Below are 21,997 nucleotides of genomic sequence, written 5' to 3'. Positions count from 1 at the left end.
TTCTTTCCTTTTTATCCATTCACCAAAAGCTAGAATTAATAATGATCAGCACCTATCGGCTTTTTCCTTAGAGGAAGAGAATGCTTTCCCTGTCTCCTTTTAAATTTTCTCTTTCCCCAAAGTGGTTCCGTTTTTGATGACGGTTTTTAATGAGGCCTGGCCTTCCGGCGCCAGATCTCCTTTAGGGCAGAGCAGAAGGAAGGGAAGCCCAGGGCCCTTCACTGCCCAATGCCGGCTGCCTCGTGGACAGGCTGGAGGGGGCATTCCGGTCAGAAGAATCATCGCTCCCCTCCTCCTTATGTCCTGTCTGAGGTCTGTCACTGCTGGGGAGAGAAGGCAGAAATTTAAGAGTGCGAGGCCCTGCACCTTCATTATCTTACTCCGTCCGCAAAGGTGTTTCTACCGTCTGGCCCCTTCCTCCAACTTCACATCTGAGGAATAGGAGTCTCGGAGAGGTGACTCCCCACCGCCCTGTAAACTCGGAGAGGGCCGGGCTGTGCAGTCATCTCCGCAGACATCACCCCACTTAGGCCTGTCTGGGGGTGCTGGCCTTGGGCGTGCTTTATATGAAAGAACAAAAAGCGCAACCCGAGTTCTCCCGAGGACCTGTAGGAGCCCCAGTGTTTTCGGTTCTTCCAGGCAGCAGGACCCGGAGGGTCGGGGAGCGAGGACCCCCAAGGAGGGGCGGGACAGGAGGCGGGAAGAGGGGAGGAGACGGAATAGGAGCGGGCGCAGCGCCGAGTGCCATCGCCCCCCATCCAGTGACCCCGCGCCCAGCTCTCGCTGCCCGCCCCACTTCCCACAGCCGAGGGTCCGCGCCCCCGCCCCTGGCCGCCCGCTTCCCCAGAGCCCTCATCCCCGATCTCGCCCCGGCTCCAGGCCGGGGTCAGTACCCGGGTCGCCGCCGCGGGATCTCGTCCTCCAGCCCCCGCCGCCCCCTCCGCCCCCTCCCACGCTGCCCTACCCCGGGGTCTCGTTCCCCCACCCCGACACCAGGGCCTGCGCTTCCCGCTCCCGTGGCTTCGCCCCTCCCTCAGGCCCGGGTTCGCATCCCCGCCCCTAACCGCATCCCAGAGCCGGGATCTCGTCTCCCCTCGACTTCCCCCCGCCGCCCAGGTCCGCACCCGGCGCCCGGCCGCGCCCCCTCCCGCGTCCCCGCCCCGGGCCGAGCTCCCGCCGTGCGGCGGGCCTGCTCGGCGGGCGCGCCATGGGCAGCGGCAGCAGCCGGAGCGGCCGCGCGCTGAGGCGGCTGCGCAGCCCTGACAGCCGCCCAGCGGGGCCCGGTGGGGCAGCCCCAGAGGGCGGGACCGGGCCGCCAGGGCTCGGCGGCGGCGGCGGCGGCGGCCCGGGAGGAGGACCGGGAGGCGGCGGCGGAGGCGGCAGAGGAGGCGGCCGGCCCCGGCCCCGCGGCGCCCCCCGACGGCGGGGACGAAACCTTGCGCCTGCTGGACCAGCTGCTGGCCGAGTCGGCGGCCTGGGGCCCCGGGGAGCTGACCCCGCGAGGCCCGGCGCGGCCCCGACCCGCAGCCGGCGCCGGGAGCCCGGTGAGTGTCGGAGCCCGCGGAGCCGTTGGGGCCGCCGAGCCGGCTCCTGCCCCGGAGCGCCCTCCCCGCCGGCCCGCACCCCGCGCACCGTGTCTGCGGAGCCCCCGCCCTGCCCCCAGCCCCGCCAGCGTCCCGCGGCTCTCGCGCTGCTCGCTGCCTTCCTCCGACCGCCTCCAGTCCCTGCCAGGCTCCCCCGGCCTGCCCGGTGCCCTGTGTGTCACCCCCCCCCCCCCCCCCCGTCTCGCTGTCCCCGAACCCAGCTGGTCGCGCGGCCTCTCCTGCGCGAACTCCCCCTCTGATTTTCTCCCTCCCTGAGTCCTCTGGGTGCAGGTCTAACTGCCTCCGGTTGGGGGTGGGGGGATGTGGGTGCTGAGAGCAGCCTTCAAGGGCAGGGGGACAGACATCCCTGGGCAGAAATGCGTCTCTCGGGCTTTCTTCTGGCCAGAGCTCGCCTTTTATTCCTTTTGAAACTGTGGCTCCTTCCAGCATAGGTGGGAGCTGGCCAGGGGTGCTACCTGGCTCTCAGGTACCTGCCCCTTGGCCATTCCCTCAGACACTGTTGGAGGAGGGTGCTAAGAGGTGGGACTGGTAGCCAAACAGTGGTTACAAAGTCCCCGCGAGTCAGACCCGTCAGGATCTCTGCCTTGTGGTCAAGCAATTCGCATACTACTGGCTATTTTTAAGATACTATGCGATCTCTTTTTGGCTTCCCTCTTCTCTCTTCCAGAACACTTGTAATAACATCCCTGCTGTTATAGAAAAACAATAAAAATGAGCACTCTCGTTTGGCAACAGTCTTTACTCCAGCAGAACTGAATGAGCAAGATCTTCAATATCAGCTCCTGGGCTTGAGGAGGATGTCCAAGGCAGTCCTCCCTTCCCTGGAGTCCCACAGGCTTTGCTTAACAACTGCTGGGGACCTGAGGGAAGTGTCTTCTGGGGCAGCCACCAAGCAGTAGAATCCTGGAAGCTCCTCAGTGAGGTGGCGGGGAAGGGAGGGGGGGTGGAAAGGACTGGTCCAACCCAAACAGTGCAGAGCCTTCCTCCTGTGTCCTCCCGCCCATCGCCTGCTACCCTCTCCAAGTGAGCAGCAAGTGGGACCGAATTATATAACAAGATTCCTTTAAGATTACATCAGTGTTCAGTTACATAACCCTAAACATGGATAAACAGTTGAGAAATTCAGAGGAAATTCTGAGGTAGCATGGAAGCAATCTCTTAGTTTTCAGTTTTCAAGTGTTTTGGCAACTTCAGAAACAAAAATCAGGAGAAAACAAAGACTGGATCCCCCCACACTGATTGGCTGGGTGACATAGGGACTCCTAGGGAGCAGGGGCTGCCTTTCTCCTTCTTTCAGTCATTTCTCAGGTATTGTTTGAGCATCTGTTGTGTGCCTGGCTTCACTCTAGGTGCTAGAGATGCTACGGACATGCATGCTAGGAGCTCGATGCTAAGGAGTTTGGACTTTACCATAAAAGCCATGGGTATCTTTGAAGGATTAGGGGAGTGACATTTTGTGTTTTAGGAAGGTTGGGCCAACAGCCATGGGAGGATGAACTTGGCAGAGTAAGACTAGGGGCAAGATGACCAACTGGGGACTACTTCAGTGGTCCAGATGAGCAGGTCCCGAGTGAAGCAGTGCAGTGAGAGGACTGGGACTGAGGGGGAGATGGAGTCGAGAAAGATGAGGAGGTAAAATCAGCCAGATGTGGTTGCTGTTTTGGATGTGGACTGTATGTATCTTCTGTACCGCAAATGTTTCCTGAATGAATCCTAGAATCCTAGATTATTAGAGCTGTAAGGAAGCTTGAGTCCAGTTCATTTTTTTTCAGGTCTGGGGAGACAAAGTAAAAAGACTAAAGTCTCTTAGAGTCCTGGCTGTAAAGTTCGTGGGCCAGCAGGTTAACTGCCTGTATGGCCAGGTGTGGGGTTTATGCTTCTTTGCTTTATAGATTACATCCTTGAATTGAGTCTCTGTCAGTTGCATGTTTTACAAGACTCTTAGTTAACAAGACACCTCGGGCTCACAAAAAAATTGGGATTTTGATGAATCAATATCGAAACGTATAAGTAGAAGTTGGCCCTTCTTCAGAATGTTAGAAATGATGTTCCCAAGGACAGAGAAAAAGCCTGACTGAGCATATAGATAACACTGTTTTAAATTTCTTTAGGAAGGAAGGAAGAAAACCTTCCTTAGGTTCATAACTATCTAACATGTTGGAGGGGAGAGGTATTTTTCCTAAGAGAATATCAGACTCAAGTGAAATTACCCCTTTAAATACGCACATTTAAAAATTTTAACCACTGTTGATTAGAATTTCTTAGGGACTGATTATGTGTATCTCTGAATCATCTGCTCTGTCTGTTATGATCTCTGATTCTGAATATTATGTATTACACTTGACTATGTTCAAAAATAATTGCAGCTAATATTTTAAGTGAGTATGTGGGTCTCAGAGCTGCTTTCATTTCTTTTGTTCTCTTTAAGACACGTGTCACCGAATTATAACATTCTGTCTTGAACTTCTGTACTTAAACTGTCTCACAAGCAGCTTTTCATGTTGCTGCATAATATTCTTAATTATGACTTTAATGAACGTGAAAGTTTCCATCAAGTTCATGTACTGTAATTCACTAAACCGTCTCCTATCACTGTTCTGGATTAATTTTCAACTTGTGCCTATGCAGTCTTAGGTGCCCAAGGCAGAATTCCTTTCCCAAAGTCAGTGGAACTTTAAAATCAACAGTATTTTAGTGGGATTTTGAAACTGAAAACTATTTAGGGTGGGAAAACTATGTGTAAAAAGTTAAGGGCTTGGATTTGTCTTTCATTAAGTTATTTAATCAAACTGTGATTTTTTTAAATGCAGCAGTATCTCTGCCAATCAGTGGACTCTTGATTAGAAAAACGTTCAGTCTCATATTGATCTATCCATTCAACGTATACTTTTGAGCACCTACGTGGGACAGGTTCTGTTCCAGATGCTGGTTATACATCAGTAAACCAAACAGACAAAACCTCTGCTAAGATCCTGGTCATATAGGTCCAACAGTGCACAAAATAAAATATAAAGAGCAAAAAAGCAACAGGGGTTGGGAGAGCAGAAGCAGGCCCGGGTTGTCATTTTAAATCAGTGATAACCCAGGTGTTACTGAGGAGGAGGTGTCTGGGCAAAGACGTGAAGAAGGCTAGGGCCAGCGGTGCTTCTGTGGGCACGAGGGGTCAGTGAGTCGGAGGCCCTGGGGTGGAGCCTGGAGGTTGTGCTGACAGAGCCGTGAGCTGGGCAGTGTGGCCGGAGTGGAGGGAGCAGGGCAGAGCCGTGGGAGACAGGGCAGTGGCCTGATGCCTGGGCAGAGCGTGGCGAGCCTTGTGGCCACCGTAAGGCCCTGGCTTTTACTTTGAATGAGGTGAAAAATGCTGGAGGGCTTTGAACAGCGGATGACACGATCTGGTTGGTGTTACAGCTCACCCTGGCTGCCATGTTGAAGACCGACTGGGATGGGGTGGCGGGGCCAAAGCTGGGAGCAGAGTTGGGATGCTTCTGCAGTCATCCAGGTGAGAAGAGGGATTGGTGTGGACCAGGATGCTAGTGAGGGAAGTGGTGAGGGCTGGTTGGCTTATGGACCTGGATTACAGATAGAGACAGCCAATTTACCAGTGGATTAGCTGTGGGGTGTGTGGGAAAGGAGTCAAAGTAGACCCCAGAGTGTTTGGCTTGAGCAGCTAGAAGGATATAGTTGCCGTTAAATGAGATGGGAAATGGGGAAGGGGCAGGTGTGGGGTATTGTTAATCAGGAACTTGGTTTTGAATATGTTACGTCTGAGATGCGTGTTAGACATCTCTGTAGAGCTGTCAGGTGAAAGGACCTTTACAAGAGTTTGGCCTTCAGGGGAGAGGTTGGGTTTGGAGTTAATGCTCTGGGGAGTCCTTAGAACATAGGAGGGTGGCGATTAGATCAGATCACCAGTAATGATGATGCCCGCTAACACGTAACTATCCCACTGACGGCGTGCCAGGCTCTGCTCTGGGTGTTTGCGTGTGTGACCTTGTTCAGGGGTAGAGACGATGAGGGGACAGCCTGTAAAGGGGAAGAAAACCAAGAGGATGTGGGGTCTGGAAGCCAAGGGAGGAAAGCATGTGAAGAAGGAGGAAGTGGCCAGCTCTTGTAAATGCTGCTTGATGGACATGCGAGATGAAGCCTGAGAGCTGTCCGGTGGGTGTGATGACCTGGAGGCCCCTGGCGCCCTTGGTCAGAGCCCCTTCCGTGGAGCAGTGGGGGAATCCTGGTGGGCCAGAGTTGATGGAGAACTGGAGAGTGGCCAGCACTTTTAGGAAGGTTCTTTTTACAGTGCAGTGGTAGGTGGGGAGCCATAAATATGACTCTGTTAAGGGTACTGAATTAACCATAAAATCGCAGTCATAGAATGGGCTAGATAAAAGAAGTTTCGGGGATTACACATGCTAGTGAAATTCAAGGACACCTTTAAAGAGGAAATTTTGATCCAATCCAGTCTACATAAATTCAGTATTTTTACTAACAGGTGATAATGCAGACTTTCCCCCTCCTCTGCCTAATAAATCCAAGTCACTCAAGATCAAGGGAAGTTCATTATCTGTCTTCTCCTTAGCCTGAAGGAATCCATTGTCCACCATTTTTGCAAAGGTTCCATTTGGCTCTAGCAAAGGAGGGTGGGGGTCACTCTTTTTTGCCTGTTATCATCAGCCAGGGCTTCACAGTGATCCTGGCTCATACCTGCTGTGGGATGCGAAGGGGAAAACAGGCAGTCAGAATGATTACATGGCTGAAAAGCAGATCTACCACAGGGATTTGAAAGTGGATGGATAATACAATGGACTTTCTGGGGGGAAAAAAAAAAGCCACTATTTGGAAGACAGTTACATCTGTCTCTATTCAGATCTACAGCAAAGAACACACATTTAAGTGGCAGTAAGCGATATTTGATCGACCTAGGACACACTAAAGAGTAAACATAGTGCTGACACCTGAAGTCTCATCCTGTGTTGGGGAGGCTGGTGTAAACGAGCACTCATCATTCATCGTGCAGTGGAGTAAGTGGGAGGAGGAGGTGAAGAACCCCAGCCGAGGCAGAAGTCTTCCTATCTGAGAACACCTGACATCTGAGTTGGTTCTAAAGGATCAGTAGTTTTCCAGCGGATGATAAAGGAGGGAGCATCCCATCCAGAGCGAGCAGCATGTGGAAAACCCCAGAGGGACAAATGTGCTTCAGGAGAACAGTGTGCCTTCCGTAATGTTTGGGCAGCAAGGTGATGGTGGACGGATGCAAAAAGCAACGAGATTGGTCTGCATCATGATTTCACAACCTTCTGGGCTGAGGGGTTGAACTTTATCCTGTGGGCAGTGGGGAGCAAGTAGAAGTTTTCTGTGTTTTTCATTTTTACATGTTTATTTAAAAAATCAGAATAGGTAATATACATGCACATGAGGAAAATTGTAAGAAGTACACTTAAAGGACAGCTTCCCTTCCTCCCTGTCCCCACCTTTCCTTAGTTCCCTTCTCCAGACGCCCACTGATGGATTCCTCGTGTCTCCGCCCCAGCCGGTGTTTAGAAAGACAAGTGGTGGCAGGAGGGAGGGGCATGAGAGGGGACCACGCAGGGAGCGGGGTGCCCAGGTGGGAGACGCTGCAGAAATCCAGGCAAGGGAGGTGGGAGAAGGCGAGGTACGCTGGGTGTGGTAACAAGGGAAGGTGAGTTTCTAGAAAGGCGCCAAGGTTTCTTGCTGATGTAGTGGAGTTGATACTGATGCTGTGTTGTGCAGGTTGGTTTTGGGATGTGAGGCAGACAAGTTCCATGGGCTGTCAGAAACTCACATCCACTGTAGGAACCGGTTGGAGCTGGTGTGGAACTCTGAGCCTTAGCATCTAGGGGGGCAGACAGGGGGAGAGCACGCACGTGGCTGGAGGGGAGTCCTGAGCTGGAGCCCTGGAGAACACCAGGGAGCAGGAGGAGGACTCTTGGGAGATGCACAGAAACAGTGAGATTTCAGAGTGCTCCATGCATTTGCCTGCAGGTGGGGTAGGAGGTGTGACCTCACAGGGCTCCCTCCCTCCGTGGTTCCGGGACTGCTGGCTCTGTCCGTGGTCGAAGCAGAGGCTCCCAGCACCTAGCCTGATGCCAGGCCTCAGGGACTGCTGCTGAGTGTGGGGTGTGGGGAAGTGGACCGGGACGTCACTGCCTGGAGAGATGCTGCCTGGAGAGACGTGGGCGGGGGCTTTCCTGGCACAGGAGCTTTGAGTTCCCACAGGGCCCAGGATGAGGCTGAGCTGGACTCTGGTGATGAGGGTCAGCAGTGGTCTGTGCAGACCGAGGTTCTTATGCACCTAAATGCCAGCAGCCATCACCAGCGCGGAGGCAGCCCCCAGCCCAAGGCCACCAGTTCAGATCCCACTGCAGTGGGAGAATCACAGGTTGCTGGAGCTGGAGGGACCTCAGAGAGCGCCCAGGCTACCTTCTCATTTACATCCAAGGCCTTGGGGGCCCAGAAGGGTGACTGCCCAAGTCCCTGGCAGGGCCAGGATCCATGCCAGGCCATCTGCCTCGGGCACAAGAATCTGGCTGCTGTGGGAAAATGCACACGAACGTGCTTTATGAGGTGATAAAACGTTGTGTCCATGTAATTTCTTGTTACTTGTGGATTTTCTAAAAATTAACTGCTGATAGTTACTTTTCTCAAAAACTCCTAGTTTTAAGAGTCAGAGGAGCCTTTGAAAAATCATCTTATTCAATCCTTCGTGTGTTTTCTGCTTCTCATTCAGCTGTGATGTGGTTTTTCAAAGCCTCCCTAGGATCTCGAGTGATGACAGGTCACACGCTCACCCTGAGCTCGGCCGGGTTCCCACGGCCCCAGCCCAGGCGCCGGGGCCTCCCCAGGGTCCAGGTGTCTGTCCTGCAGACCCTGAGAGGCAGGCAGGCTGGCGGCCAGCTGGCTGGTGGCGGGAGCTGTGTCTGCACTAGGCAGGGGGCGGCCACCAGGGGCTGCTGTGTCTTTGCTTTTCATCCAAGCTCCCATGCGCAGCTTCAGCAGGCTGTATTCCTAGGAGGGTGTCTAACGCATTTTGCATCTGAGAAAGTCAAGTTAAAGACTTAAACAAATTGACGAGAGGAAGGACCACATATTCAAGTCGCAGGCATGGAAACACAGGTAAAAAAAAAAAAAATGAAAGATAGAACTGAGCCATCAGGGAAATTATAAAAGAGAGAGCATGGCTTTCCGTTTGAATGTGGCTTTTGGGTGTACAGTCCACGTACGAGGTGGACGTGATGCAGCCTGTCCCCGGTAGTAGTGAGCAGAGCAGCGCACAGAAGTGGAAACCGGGCTGATTATGCAAATGTTTGAGTCCAATCTTGTGCTCTTCCACTCAGTTGCCCTCCTGATGGGAGAAACTGTATCTGTAACAACACTTACAAAATCTGCAACAACACTTACAAAATCTGGTGATGAAAGAAAAAGCCCCAGCAGGTGATAGCAAAAGCTGGTTCCAGCAGAAACACACAAGAGGGAACTAGCGTCCCTACTGGATGACTTCATAAAAAATAGCTGGAGGATGGTCGGGTAATAAAAGTATTACTTTTCTTCTATGTTGCCTCTGAGACTATAACCACGCCCAGTGACTGAAAACTACAGGGAGGCACGTTGGTGTCGATATAACATGAGAGAACTTCCCTGTGTCCCCAAGAGAATTAAAAGCAGAATCTCAGAGAGAAATCTGTGCCCCTGTGTCTATAGGAGCATTGTTCACAATAGCCAAAAAGTGGAAGCAACCCAAGTGTCCCTTGACAGATGAATGGATAAACAAAACACGGTATATACATACAGTGGAATATTATTCAGCTTTGAAGAGGAAGGAAACTCTGACACAGGCTACAACATGGATGAACCTTGAGGGAGTTACGCTGAGTGAAATAAGCCAGACAAAGGTGGACAAACATTGTAGATTCCACTCAGGTGAGGTGTCTAAAGGAGCAGGTTTCGTAGAACACAAAGGAGAACGATGGCTGCCTGGGGCTCGGGGGTGAGACTTGTCTAATGGGGGCAGAAATTCAGTCTTGCAAGATGAAAAGAGTTTGTGAGATTGCTTGCACAACATGAATGTACTTAATACCAAATTGTATGCTTAAAAATGGTTAAGATGGTACATTTTAGGTTATGTGTATTCTTACCACAATTAATTTTCTTTTAAATAAAAAGAAATTAAAAAGAATTGTCAGGTAGTCTGAGCTGCCCGAGCTGGAACGGGCTGCTTCAGGATGCGGTGGAGGTGAGTGTGTGTGGACACGTATGTGTGCGTGTGACTGGCCCTCCTCTCCTGCCTTCATCCCCCATGCCCACTTTCTGTCCCTCTGCCCCATGCACACTCCTTGCTGACCTGGGAGTCATCTCCTCTTCATCTTCACACTCCCCAAAGGCGCTGTGAGTATTCACAGAAGGATGCCCTGAATACTGACTCCCCGCCGCAGGGCCACCAGCCGCCAGCAGCCCCCGCCAGCTCTGCAGGCGTCCTTGGGACGAGGCCCTGCTTTGCTGAGCAGCCAGCGTGTGCAAGCATCGCAGCAGCTGGCTGGCTTCCACAGCCCACCCCGCAGGGCCTGTGTGGCAGGACACCCAGGGTCGGCTTGCTTTTGTTTACCACCACTCACTAATGCTTCCCTAGAAACACAGCAGAACTGGTTTCTCAGGGAAGAAAGTGATGTTCTGGAATCCCTCATGCCTCGAAGACCAAGACCTTCCCTGGGCTCTCGCCTTTATGCCTGCGGGTTGCCTTCCAGCAGGGCTGTGTCAGAGGCTGCTCTGGACCAGACGTTGGTTCAGATGTCCACAGTGGTGTTTACTGGTCACTTACACAACAGGCATTATATTAAGGATCAGACAGACAGACAGACAGATAGATAATCTCACTGCAGCCCTGAAGGCCAAGTCCCTGTTACACAGATGCATAAACCCAGGCTCACAGAGCCTTGCAGCTCACCCAAAGGCACATCTTTATTAAATGGCAGAACTGATATCTGAACCCTTTTCCGTGTTATGCTATTTTTACTCTGTTATGCCAACTGTTACATAGATAAACCCAAGGTTATAGCTACCCGTCAACTTGACATTCAGTTCAATTCAGGAACTATTTCGTGTTTTTTATGTGCCCAGCTTGGGACTGGTAAACTTGGGGGGTAAAAAAGTCTTGTTGGGGAGGATTAACTAATGTTCACAGGTTATTAGAGACAGCAGAGCATATAACATGGCATGTGACAGGAATGACAATAGCTGATACTTAGTGAATACTTATTAAGTGCCAAGCATTTGGTAATCATGTTCAAAATCTCACAGTAAACTTGTTTTGCAGATGAGAAAACTGCTCCATAGAAAGGTTAGGGACGCTGCCCAGAATCACACCGCTGCTGGGGCAGAGCTCAATCTGTCCTTTTCAGAATTCTCGCTCAGGACTGTCATCCCGCCACCCCTCTGCGGCTACACAGATGTTTATAGCCCCTGACTCTGGGCTCCTGTTATTTTGCTGATTGTTAGTGTGTCTGAGACCTACTGCTCTAGTGACATTGCCCCTTGAGAGCAGAGGGTGTGTGTCCCCATGGCAGCTGACGCAGCACTGGGCACACCGGGGTGTTGAGTAAACACCCAGTGATTGATTAATCCCTGGGACTAAGCCTCAGAATTGGAGGATGGAGGGAGACTTTAAAAGAGGATTTTGAGAGAATGCAAGCAGCTTCCTCTGGGGGCAAAAGCCCGATCCTGTCTACTGGCAGCGTAGGGTTCTGTGCGGAGGGAGCACGATGGGAAAGTTTATGTTGCTCTACTAGTAAAAGGAAAAAACCAAACATTTAACCCTCCCCAGTGCCTGCAGAATAAGTCAGAATAAGACTATTGATGAATAGTTTATTTAGGATTTGTATTTTCTCTCTCCCATTTCTTTTTTTTTAACCTGTGAGATAACTTTATTTTTGTTTATTTTTATGAAGTATAGTCGGTTTTCAAATTGTGTCAAAGTCTGATGTTCTCCCATTTCTTTGTCTTTTTGTGTTGCTTCCAGAGAGGATCTCTTACTTTGATCTTCCAGGTAATTGATTTTCTCTTCAGCTGTGTCTAGTTTACTACTCAGACCATCTACTGAGATTTTACTTTCTTCCATCGTATGTGTCATTTCCAAAATCTTTAGCTGGTTATTCTTCACAACAGCTTATTCGTGTTTGGCTGAGGTTATGAATCATTCTCCTTTTAAAGTCATTTTAGTCTTCTCTGATAACTCTTTTCTCAGGTTTAATTCTTTGAATGGATGAGTTGGGTTCCTGCCTCCACTTGTCCTGGAGGAGGGTCACGATGTGCTCCTGGGGGGTGTGGCCATCGTCAGTGGCCTGGGAAGTTTCCTCTGCTTCCTGGTGTCAGCGGCCACCCATGCTACCCTGCCGCTCCTGCCCCAGCCTGGGGGACACGCCTCCCTGCCCTGCCCTTCGCACAAGCAGGTCCCTCCTCTCTGACCCTTGCCCCAAGGCCTTCTACTGCTCCAGCATCCATCACCTCTGAACTTGGAGCCCCAAAGCTGCTGCTCTGTCCAGCAGTCCCCTCATGTGTGTGTTGGGGGCTGTGGTCTCCTCCATCAATCTAGCCCAGACTGTCTTCCATCATCCCCCCTCCTACTCTCTGGTTCTGCAGTACTGTTAGAGATTCGTGGGGTTTGTTTTGTTTGTTTGTTTGCTCATGACCTCTTCTGTCATTCCCAAGGATTTGGGGTGAAAGCGAGAAGCAGGCGTGTGGGTTTGATTTGTCGTCTTAACCACGGTGTCTGATGACCTGCAGCACTTGTAGCTCATGCCACAGGGTCTGACCCTGGGTTCTTCTCCAGTAGTGTCGTCGTGCCAGTTTTTCCTGCCCAGCTGTGAGCTGCTCTGGCCAGGGATCCTATCCTCTATGGGTAATAGAACACGGCACATGGCAGGGCTTGTAGCAGTTGATAAATAAATACTTCTTTGACGACTCTGTGCATTTGCATGTGCTGTTCCTTACTGATGTGCCCTTCCACTCCTTTCCACCTGGTAAACCTCTAATCTTTCAGAACTCCAGCTTAAGTGTCACTGTTGTCACTCTTCTTGGCAGCCTCCGATGATGTTTTTTCCACTCAGAGTTGGTTTTCCCTCCCACTGGCTCTCCCAGCACTTTATAACTCAGTTATAGAATTTATTACATGGCATTGCATTTCATTTTTCTATCTCTCCCCATGAGCTGTGAGCTCCTTGAAGACTGGGTTCTGGACAGCTGCACTCTATCCTCTAGGGCTCTGCTTGTGCCAGTGGGGGGTCTTGTGCACAAGGTAGGGTGGCATCCGGCTGGGCTGTGGCCTTGCTCAGCTTCATGGGTCCAAGACCAGCATCCACAATGCCCTCACGTGCCTTACCTGGGGATCACGGTGAGGAAGGTTATGAGACAAACCCCTCTGCTGAAAACAACTTAATATACTGGATAAAATTAATGTGGTCAGGATGTCATTCAAGTGCTAAGTAGCTGATGAGATAGTGAGGAATTATCAGCCCAGGTCTAAGAAAGGCAAAATCCAGAGAGGTAGATGAGACATTGGGCTGCATTTGCCCCAGGTGACCTTGAGCTTTGGGTCTGATGGTGTCCAAGACTGAAGGGAACAGAATTTAGGGCCTGATGGAAGTAAGGCAGTAGGGAAGGGAAGTAGGAGATCCCGCCTCATAAATCCAAGACCCTCGGGAGACTGCAAGGAAAGGTGTCACCGCACAGAACAGTGCAGGAGGGTAGAAAAGCCTCCATCTAGCTGCCTCTTAGGTTTGCAGCCCCAGTTCCCATCACCTAGGTGGTCCACAATACCTGAACGCATGGATTTAATTTCAAGTGGTCCCAGACCAGGAGTGCCCCCTGGTGCCTGGACAAAGCAAATGCATGTCCTCTCTGGAGAAGTCCTGTTCATCCCAGGTCTCAGAGAACAATCACAGAGAGTTTTCAAGGATAATGAGCATCAAACAATAAAAAAATCACCAACCACCCAGAGAACCAAGTGAAAACTAAAACAATAGACAACAAAAGTAGACCAATGAAGACTTCAGTTATTTGGATTCCCAGATACAGATTATGATCAACTATGTTTATTTTGTTTAAGGGAAATACCTGTAAAGGACAAGGACCTCTAGAAAGTGGCCCAGGATGTTTTAGAAGGAGCCAAATAGAACTTGTAGAAATGGAAAATACAATAAACAAAATTAAAGATGCTGATGGTTAACAGGAGATTAGAGAGAGGTGAAGACAGGATCAGTGCCCTGGAAGACAGAGCTGAGGAAATGACCTGCGCACAGCACAGAGAGACTAGGATCTGATAAAGGATCTCAATCCTGAGAGCTTGAGAAGAGGCCACAGCAGACCTAGAATTACTTTTGAAACAACGGGAACCTTCTGTTTCCATTCAGGAATAAGACAAAAATGCCTGTTATCATAATTTCTTTTCAAGATAGTACTGGAAGTCCTAGCCAGTGCAGAAGGGCTCGGGGGAAAATGCATAAGGACCAGAAAGGGAGAAACCAAATGGCTATTATTTCCAGATAATGTGAGCAGGAGCAAAGGAAGTCCAAAAAGAATCTATAAATAAGTTATTAAGACTAATAAGAGAGTTTAGGAAGACTGACAAACACAATGTGTATTTCAAGTATATTGTTTCATGCAGAAACAAGCAGGTAGAAAGTAAAATTTTATTTTAAAAAAGATAACATCAAGTATCTGGGAACTGGTCTAAAAAGAGACACGCATGCTCTCTGCCGGGAAAATGATAAGACTTCTTAAAAGACACTAGAGAAATCCTAAATGAATGCAGAAATATTCCCTGTTTATAAATCGGAAGACTTACTATTGTAAAGAGAACAAGCGCCCCTAAAATGATCTGTACATTAATTTAACCCCAACAAAATCCCCAAGGGGGACAAGCTAACTGCAATACATATACATGGAAGTGCAAAGAACCAGGAGGAGTCCAGGCTTCTAAGCTGCGGTAACTGAGACAGTGGCGCTGGCACGGGACAGGCATAGACCATTGGAAGAGTTTGCAGACAGTAGTGTGATATCTGGGCACCTTGGATTTGGAGGAGGTGCAGCAGAGCAGCAGGGCAGGCTGCCAGACAGTGCTTAGATGGAGATCAAGACCTCCACTCCTAGAGCGAGAGATGGGGGCATGCTGGCCAGGTAGCTGCTGGGAGGCAGGGAGTCTCTTGGTGTCAGCTTTGTTAGTCACTCGCCTCTCCCAGCCTCAGCTTTTCCCCCGTAAAATAGGTGGGTGAACTAGAGAGCACAGGCTTTCCGCTTCCCAGCTCTGGTTTATTTGGTCCCGAGTTGAACGCGGTGGCCACCATCTGTCAGCAGAAAGTCAGAGCAAAGGCAAGCTGCACCACTGACAACCTTCTGATGTCTCTTCCTCTTGTCCTTCTCAAGGTGTCCCCAAAACAGAGCACCGAAGACCACCCAGGGAACAGCAGTGCCTCCTCCGAGTAAGTATGGGGGAAGCACATCCCTGGCAGAAGTCACAGCTACCCCGCCCCCAAGCCTCCCCTTCCCCCACCTCCCACCCCGTCCTCTCATCTCCACCCCCGCCCTCATTCGGTCCATCTGTATGCAGTGGCCCATCTGTCAATGCGGCACAGTCCTTATCCTTCTGGAGTTTACAGCCTAGAGGGGTGACAGGGGTGCCCCCATTGTCTCATCACAGCGATAGCAGGGAAATACACTTAAAATTCCCGGAAAGTGTCAGCTGAGGACCCCAGGCCCAGAGGCCAGGCCTTCTCTGTCTGCACGGCCCTGGGCCTCATGCTCATGAGGATTCTGGGGCCTCAGGAGCAGCCAGCACCAGGAGGCTGAGCTGCAATTACCTTGGGCCCTTGGCTCTCTCATCTCTAATGGGGTCACAGTGATCTGGTCCCTGGGATGCAGGTGACTGTGGTGCTTGAGATCATTGGTTTGGAAAGCTGTGAAAATTCTGGCCTGTGGAGGGGAAACAGGGATTCTGGAGCCTTCTGTCTGCAGCTGCTGCTGAAATTCACTCGCTATTTATTCTGCCCGTGCTGGTGGGATGCCTCCTGGAAGCCAGGCCCCGGGCCAGCCTCCATCTTCCCAATGAGTAGACTGAGCTCCAAGGTGTGATCTGCCCAAAGTCAAAGGGGTAGTAAATTCTAGACACAACAGACAGCATAGATGACTCAGGCCCCATGTAGCACGTGAGTCTGCAGCTCTCTCTTCTGGGAGAGAAGTGATCTTTTTTTTTTTTAAATATATGACTTCAGGGATCTCTGACATAGTGAATTATAATTTAAACAATGATCCATTTCTTGACTCTCAGTCCCTTAGTATCCATCCGTTCTTTTTGATGTTGTGTTTCCCTCCTCAAGTAGGGGGAGACCCCATTTGGGTCTCCAGGCTCCCCCAGGGCCGCTGGCAGACACAGTGTTGCCTGTCAGACAGGCCAGGGTGGCGTGAAGCCAAATGGATCCCCGCCTGCTGTGGCTGCAACGCCAACCAGGGGGCCACTCCTGTCAGCCTCCCCCCCCAGTCCTACCCCCTCCACCCCGTTCTCCCCGGTGTCCCATCTGCAGGGAGTGTCGGGTGCCCGGCAGGAAAGGCCTTGCTGAGCCCATGCGACAGGTGAGGAGGATCTGCTGCAGGCAGGTCGCTGTGTGACCAGGGGCAAGGCATTTCTCCCCCACTACAAAGAGGGGGCTGGCCTGGTGACCCCAGCGGAGCTGTGCAGGAGGCACGTGTCATTCCTGGGCACGCGGAGGTGGAGTCCCACTGTTAGACCCTCATCCTTCCTGTTCGGTGCTGGGGGGCCCGTTAGGCTGCACACGCCCCTCGGTGACAGTCCCGTGGCCCAGAGTCCAGCTCCAGCTCTGCATCCCGGGAGAACAGACAGGATCCTGGAGGCTGTTCTCTGAACGTCAGTCAGGAGCATGACGGCAGTGATCAGATGGGCCTAGAGAGCGTCCAGCCCAGCCCCCAGGCTCACACAGCAGCAGGTCTCCGGCTGGCAGGAGGGAGGTCACTGTCCCGTACCTGGCAGTGGGCAGCTCTGGCCTAACTCTCCCGACCGTCTTGGGAGCTGCAGGCTTTGCACCTGCTTCAGAGGCAGCCCCTCCAGCTGGTAGCACCCAACCTGGCCCAGGCTCCACACCCGCCCACCTGTCAAAGGTGCTATCGGGGGCCAGGCCAGGGCCAGGCACAGGTTGCCACCACCATGGGGCAGCCTAAAGGACAGGGAAGTTTGGGGGCACCCTGTGAACACCACCCCAAAGTCCCAACAAAGTCCAGAAAGCCAGAGAGGAGATGGGCAGCCAGGTCCGGGCTGGTGGGTACACTGCCCAGAGAGAGGGCTGCGGGGTGGCCAGGATCCTGATGCCCCATCCTGTCCTGTAGCAGAAGCAGCTCCTGTGAGACCCCCAAGGGTGCAGGCACAGGGATATGTCAGGCAAATGGCTATCTCAACACAGCTCACTTTGCTGAGGGCTATGCAGGATGCAAGATTTGGTGTCACATGCTGCACACACATTATCTTATTTATGCCTCAGAATGAACTTAGGAATACAGCTCCACTTGAGAGAAAAAAAAAAAAATGTCACTGAGCTAGTTCGTGGCAGAGCTGGGATTGAAACAAGGTCTCTCCACCCCGGGGCCCTCACTCTTACACACTGCAGGCCCTGGCTGCGTTGTAGGGTAAGGTGGATCATGCCAGGGAGATAAAAGCAGAGACGCAGGCAAGGGCTGCTCACGGAAGAGACTGAGTGTCCCCAGGGCCAAGGTTTTCAGTTTGGGTACTAGGATGGATCAGAGTTCCATGCAGGGGCCGCTGTGGTTGTTCAGGAGAGATACTGAGTTAGAAGGTACCATCTTACCTCCTGACACCGTGTCTGTGTTTCTCACCCACAGAGCCCCAGACAGCTGCTACACGAGGCCCAAGAGGCAGTTGGCCATCACGTATGACCAGTCCGAGGAGGAGCTGATGGCCAGCATCGAGCAGGAGTTCTGCAGCTGAGCCGGGCAGGGCAGCAGCCGCGAGTCACCCCCCAGCCAAAGCGCCGCTCCTCCCAGACCCCGCCCCACCTGATGAGGGGCTCTTAGGAACCTGGGCTGGGGGCGCACATCCCCCTGCCCCGCCCGTGGCTCACTGGAGCTGAGCCATCTCCAACATGCAGTTCCTCCTGGATCTTTCACTACTGGCCTTTTCAAATCCAGATTCAGACGGTCCTGGATGTGGCTGGCAACTGGCCATCACACTTGCTGGCAAGAGGTGGTCAGCTGTGCAGACCCAGGCCAGAAGGAAGGTGCAGGTGCCGCCCCACAGGTACGTGGGCAGCTGATCTACCAGATCCCTGCCCCCGACCCTGGTCTCTGCAGAGGGCCTGTCTACAAGGTTCTCCTGGATCTTGAAATGTTTCCCCTTTCTGACGACCCACTCACCACTGGATCCGAAGAAGGCTCATTAGCTGAGTGTGGCTCAGACAGGATGCCCTAGGGCCTCTCACCCACGTCCTGCAGCATCTCAGGAAGCTTCCCCTCTGGAGGGCACACCCAGGAGGTCTGCTCTCCCCAGCTGTAGGGGGTCAACCCAGGTTCTGCAAATGAATTACCGGGAGAAGTTGTTGAAATGCAGATTCTGATTCTGTGGGTCTGGGGCGGGGGCCAGAGAGCCTGCATTTCTAAGCAGCTCCCAGGTGAGGACCCCAGGCTGCTGGATCCCAGTCTGAGCTTTAAGCCTGGCTGACTCTTCCTTCCCCGACGCTGGAGGCTGCTCAGAGCCACAGCCCACCTACCTCCCCTGAGAGAGGCCCTGCCCCTGCAGTGGGTATGGTGGCATGGGAACCGGAGACCCCAGTTCCGATCCTCCCTGTTGCACTAACTCGCAGGCACTCTCCCTCTCTGGGCCTCAGTTTCTTTCTCTAGAAGGTGAGTCCTGCAGGCTCTTCAGGCGCTCCCATCTCGGGTCATCCAGGATGACACAATCCCAGGCTTCCCTGGTCTCTGCTGTTCCCCCCACCCCCACCCCGGGGCACAGGACTGCCTTCCCTGCTGAGGGTGAGCAGCAGCCCCACTGGGAAAGGGTCTTCAGGGCCGCCTGCTCTTCCCAACGGGAGAAGGTAGCAAATCACAGCATGAGGCGGGAGAGCCTTAAGACATTCCGAGCTGACAGATGAGAAGGCCTTCTAGCCATCCAGTCACGTGAGTCAGGCAGGGCCTGAAGGAGAACCACAGCCTGACTGGAAGGCAGGCTTGTGCCCTGGGCCCAGAGTGGCTGCTCTGGGAAAGCTCAGGGTGGCGAGCGGTCAGAGCATTTGGGAGGCCAGGTCCGCGGAGCAGCTGGTGAGGACGTCGGTACATGGGGGCATGGAGGGGACAGTCGCTTCCCCCCAGCCAGAATAGGTCTCAGCTCGTCTCATGTTTGCCACCAACATATTGGCCTCCCTGGCATCACCTGCAAATCCAAGAGCATCTCAGAAACCGAGAACCAGCCACTTGGTACTGCTCCCAGACCCACAGGGCTGTGGCCAAAATGGCCACATGGCTGTTTTCACGAACCTCTATGACTTGACAAGACTGCGTTTGATCAGAACCACAGCTGGGAGATTTTAACTTCAGAGTCAGGGCACCTTCCATCTCTGAGGGTTTGCTCAGAACCTCCCCAAAGAAATCTATTTCTCATCTAAGCCCAAACCATTTCTTTTGATATAAAGATTAAAGCCATTACTATTTTAATAATACAAGTACTTCTTTTAAAAGAAGTTCAAAATTTCTTACCATTAAGTCAGGCCTTGAATTTAATGATGTAAAATGTTTGTAATTTTACATCATTAATTTATAGTTACAATTTTCCATCACTAATTTGGTAAAATGGAACACGTTCAGTGAGAAAGACGATACCTTGCACTTTCCAGTGGCAACCTCATAAAACCCATAATGAGATGAAAGTGTAAGAAATTCTTCATGTCCTTACAGTCTATGTCATGTCAAGGTGAATGCACTTCATCAAAGCTAAGAAGTCACAGCGGTTGTTCTCAGGTCTTTTTATTTTTATTTTTTTATTCCCTGAATTCAGGAAAAGTGTCTTCTGAGTGGCAACTCGCCAAACACAGCAGCGTATCCCAGATGTGAAGCGCTGAGGTTCTCTGCCCAGAGATGGAGGGCGGGCTGAGTGTGCTGTGTGTGGGGCGGGGTGCTGGTCCTGGAGGCAGCAGGGCTGGGCCCGGGAGGGCTTCTTGTGCCAAACATGTGCAGAGTGCCTACTGGGTGCTGAGCGCTGCATCAGGCCTTCTCTTGGTTGCTCAGGGCAACCTTCTACTCTACAGCTGAGTGTGGAATCCGCTCATAGATGGGGAAGAATGTGACTGAAATAGAGACAGAAGAGGAATGTCTCCAAGTCAAAAGTGATGATGACACATTGATGTCTGTGCCACAGATGTGTCTCCTAGTTTCTGTGGTGGCGAGTTCCTCTGAGATGCTATGAAGCCCAGGAATTTAGAAAACACGCTCCATTGGTGTCTGTCCTCCTGGAGAAGGAGCCACACCCTGGCCCTCCTGCCACACGTGTGTGCCTTCTTAAGCCTTGAATCTCTTGCCCAAGGGGCCCTGCCCTATTCAGACTCCCTGTCCTCACCTGAGATCAGCTTTTCCAAGATACTCCCCTTTGATGTTCCAAAATCTCGAAGCCACATCTCGCTGGGCTGCCATTCTGGGCTGTGCTGAGATAGCACCTGTGGGTGGATGCCCCTGGGGAGTGTCGCTTCAACCCACGCTCACCTCCTGAGCCCCTGCTGCTGTGAATCCGGCCCCCTGCTAGATGCTGGTGTTTGTGTGGCAAGATCTGGTCTCCACCAGTGAGGACGTGCTGTTTCTAGTGGCAGAGGCATACTCGTAAACACTCCAGAGAAGCTAAAGGCTGTCAAAGAAGTGTAGCCAGAAGTTCCATTGAAGATCTAACCTATGTGGAGTGGGGGTGGGGTTCTTTTTCTGGTCCAGCAATAATTAGGCAGGAGAAAAACCTTCTTGGTTGCGCTGGAGAGGGTAAATCACATTCGAGGCTCTGAAGGTCAGTGCTCTCCCCAGAACCAGACCTTGGATGCGGTGATATCTGGACCCCCTGGAAACAAATCAGACCTTAATAGGTGGGTGGCGCTCAGTTTTCTGCTGTGATGAAACACTTTAGTTTCCAGAGTTGGAAAGGAAAAGCTGCCTTTTCTGTGAGGTGTGGACCTGGGAAGGAACGGTGACATTTTCAGTCCTCAAGAGATGGATGACATCTGATGGATGCCACATAGAACTGGTGCCTGGGGGTGTGGTTTCGTGTGGCACTGGGCAGTCATTCCAAGATCCAGGCCGCCACCAAAATCAGGGGCCTGTGGGGTCTGCTGTCAGTGACACCATGTGGCAGCAAGAAACACACAGCAGGGGGTCGGCAGGTGCAAAGATCCCAGCTTGGGCTAAGCCAGAGAGGTTTAGGACAATTTGCAGGGAAGGGGAGAAACTGCAGAGGGAGGGGCTGACTTTCTTACTAATCTGGTGAGAAGATTTGAGTGAAAGATAAAAATAATAATGACCTTAGTAGCACAGGTTACAGAAACATTCCTTTTTGTTTTAAAGTTTATTCAACATCTACTTGAAGAGGGCTGGCTCCATGCCAGGCCTGTACCAGGCGGGCCCTGGGGGTTTAAAATAAATATGCGATGGGAATGAGAGCAGAGTGCGGTGGAACAGTTCTGCCCGCGCCTCTCCAGGAAGCCGTCGCCGCCATTGGGATTCCCGCGTCCTCGCTGCTCCTAGTCCTGGGAAAGCATGGGTGGCAGGGGCCGGGCTCCCTAGGGAGGCCCTGCCGCTTCTCCCTGAAGCTAGAGCAGGAGGAGTGAACCGGCCGGCCGGGTGAGTCCCGGGAGCCGCCTCGTCTGCGCAGTGGGCAAAGGAGCCTCTTCTTCCTCTGCCCCCGGGTGCTGGAAGGCCTCAAGGACAAACGGTGGGTGGAAACTGTGCGCCGGCTGAGCCCACGCGGATAAGTGAGTGGGTCACACGGAAGGCGAACCCCGCAGGCCGTTGCAGGCACTGGGAGCCGGCGTGCGCTACTGCGCAGGAAGGGGGCGGGTCGGGGGCGGGGCAACCACAGGACTCTGAGCATTTTGTGTCTGGGCAGCACCCCAGACACAAATGGGGACCCTGGCTTCACGCCCCGCCCCATTTGCTGGCAGGGATTTTCCTTGCAGCCCCTACAGAGGTAGGATCCCCAGAGGCGTTTCCGGGGTTCCGTCGCCCGCCGGGGAACCGAGCTCAGCTGCGCCGTCTCGAGGCCGACTGCAGGCCTCCAGGCCCGCTGAGCAGACTCTTGCTTTGAGGGCCCGCGCAGCTGCCAAAGCCAAGGTCCGGGGTCTGTGGGGACC

The 21,997-nt window shown here is 52.4% G+C and overlaps 1 protein-coding gene across 1 annotated transcript; it reads left to right on the top strand.

Annotated features, from left to right (window-relative positions):
- The first annotated feature begins 1,124 nt into the window (after nt 1-1,124).
- Nucleotides 1,125-19,620, top strand: CYS1 (cystin 1). The gene is made up of 3 exons (XM_032497016.1): nt 1,125-1,544; nt 15,027-15,082; nt 17,508-19,620. The coding sequence occupies exons 1-3, from the start codon at nt 1,208-1,210 to the stop codon at nt 17,559-17,561; spliced, it is 447 nt and encodes a 148-aa protein (XP_032352907.1). The 5' UTR covers nt 1,125-1,207; the 3' UTR covers nt 17,562-19,620.
- Nucleotides 19,621-21,997: the final 2,377 nt, after the last annotated feature.

This window comes from Camelus ferus, chromosome 15, assembly GCF_009834535.1.
Source record: "Camelus ferus isolate YT-003-E chromosome 15, BCGSAC_Cfer_1.0, whole genome shotgun sequence".
NCBI lineage: Eukaryota > Metazoa > Chordata > Mammalia > Artiodactyla > Camelidae > Camelus > Camelus ferus.
Note: the sequence above shows the minus strand (reverse complement) of the source record. Positions and strands in the feature narration are given on the sequence as shown.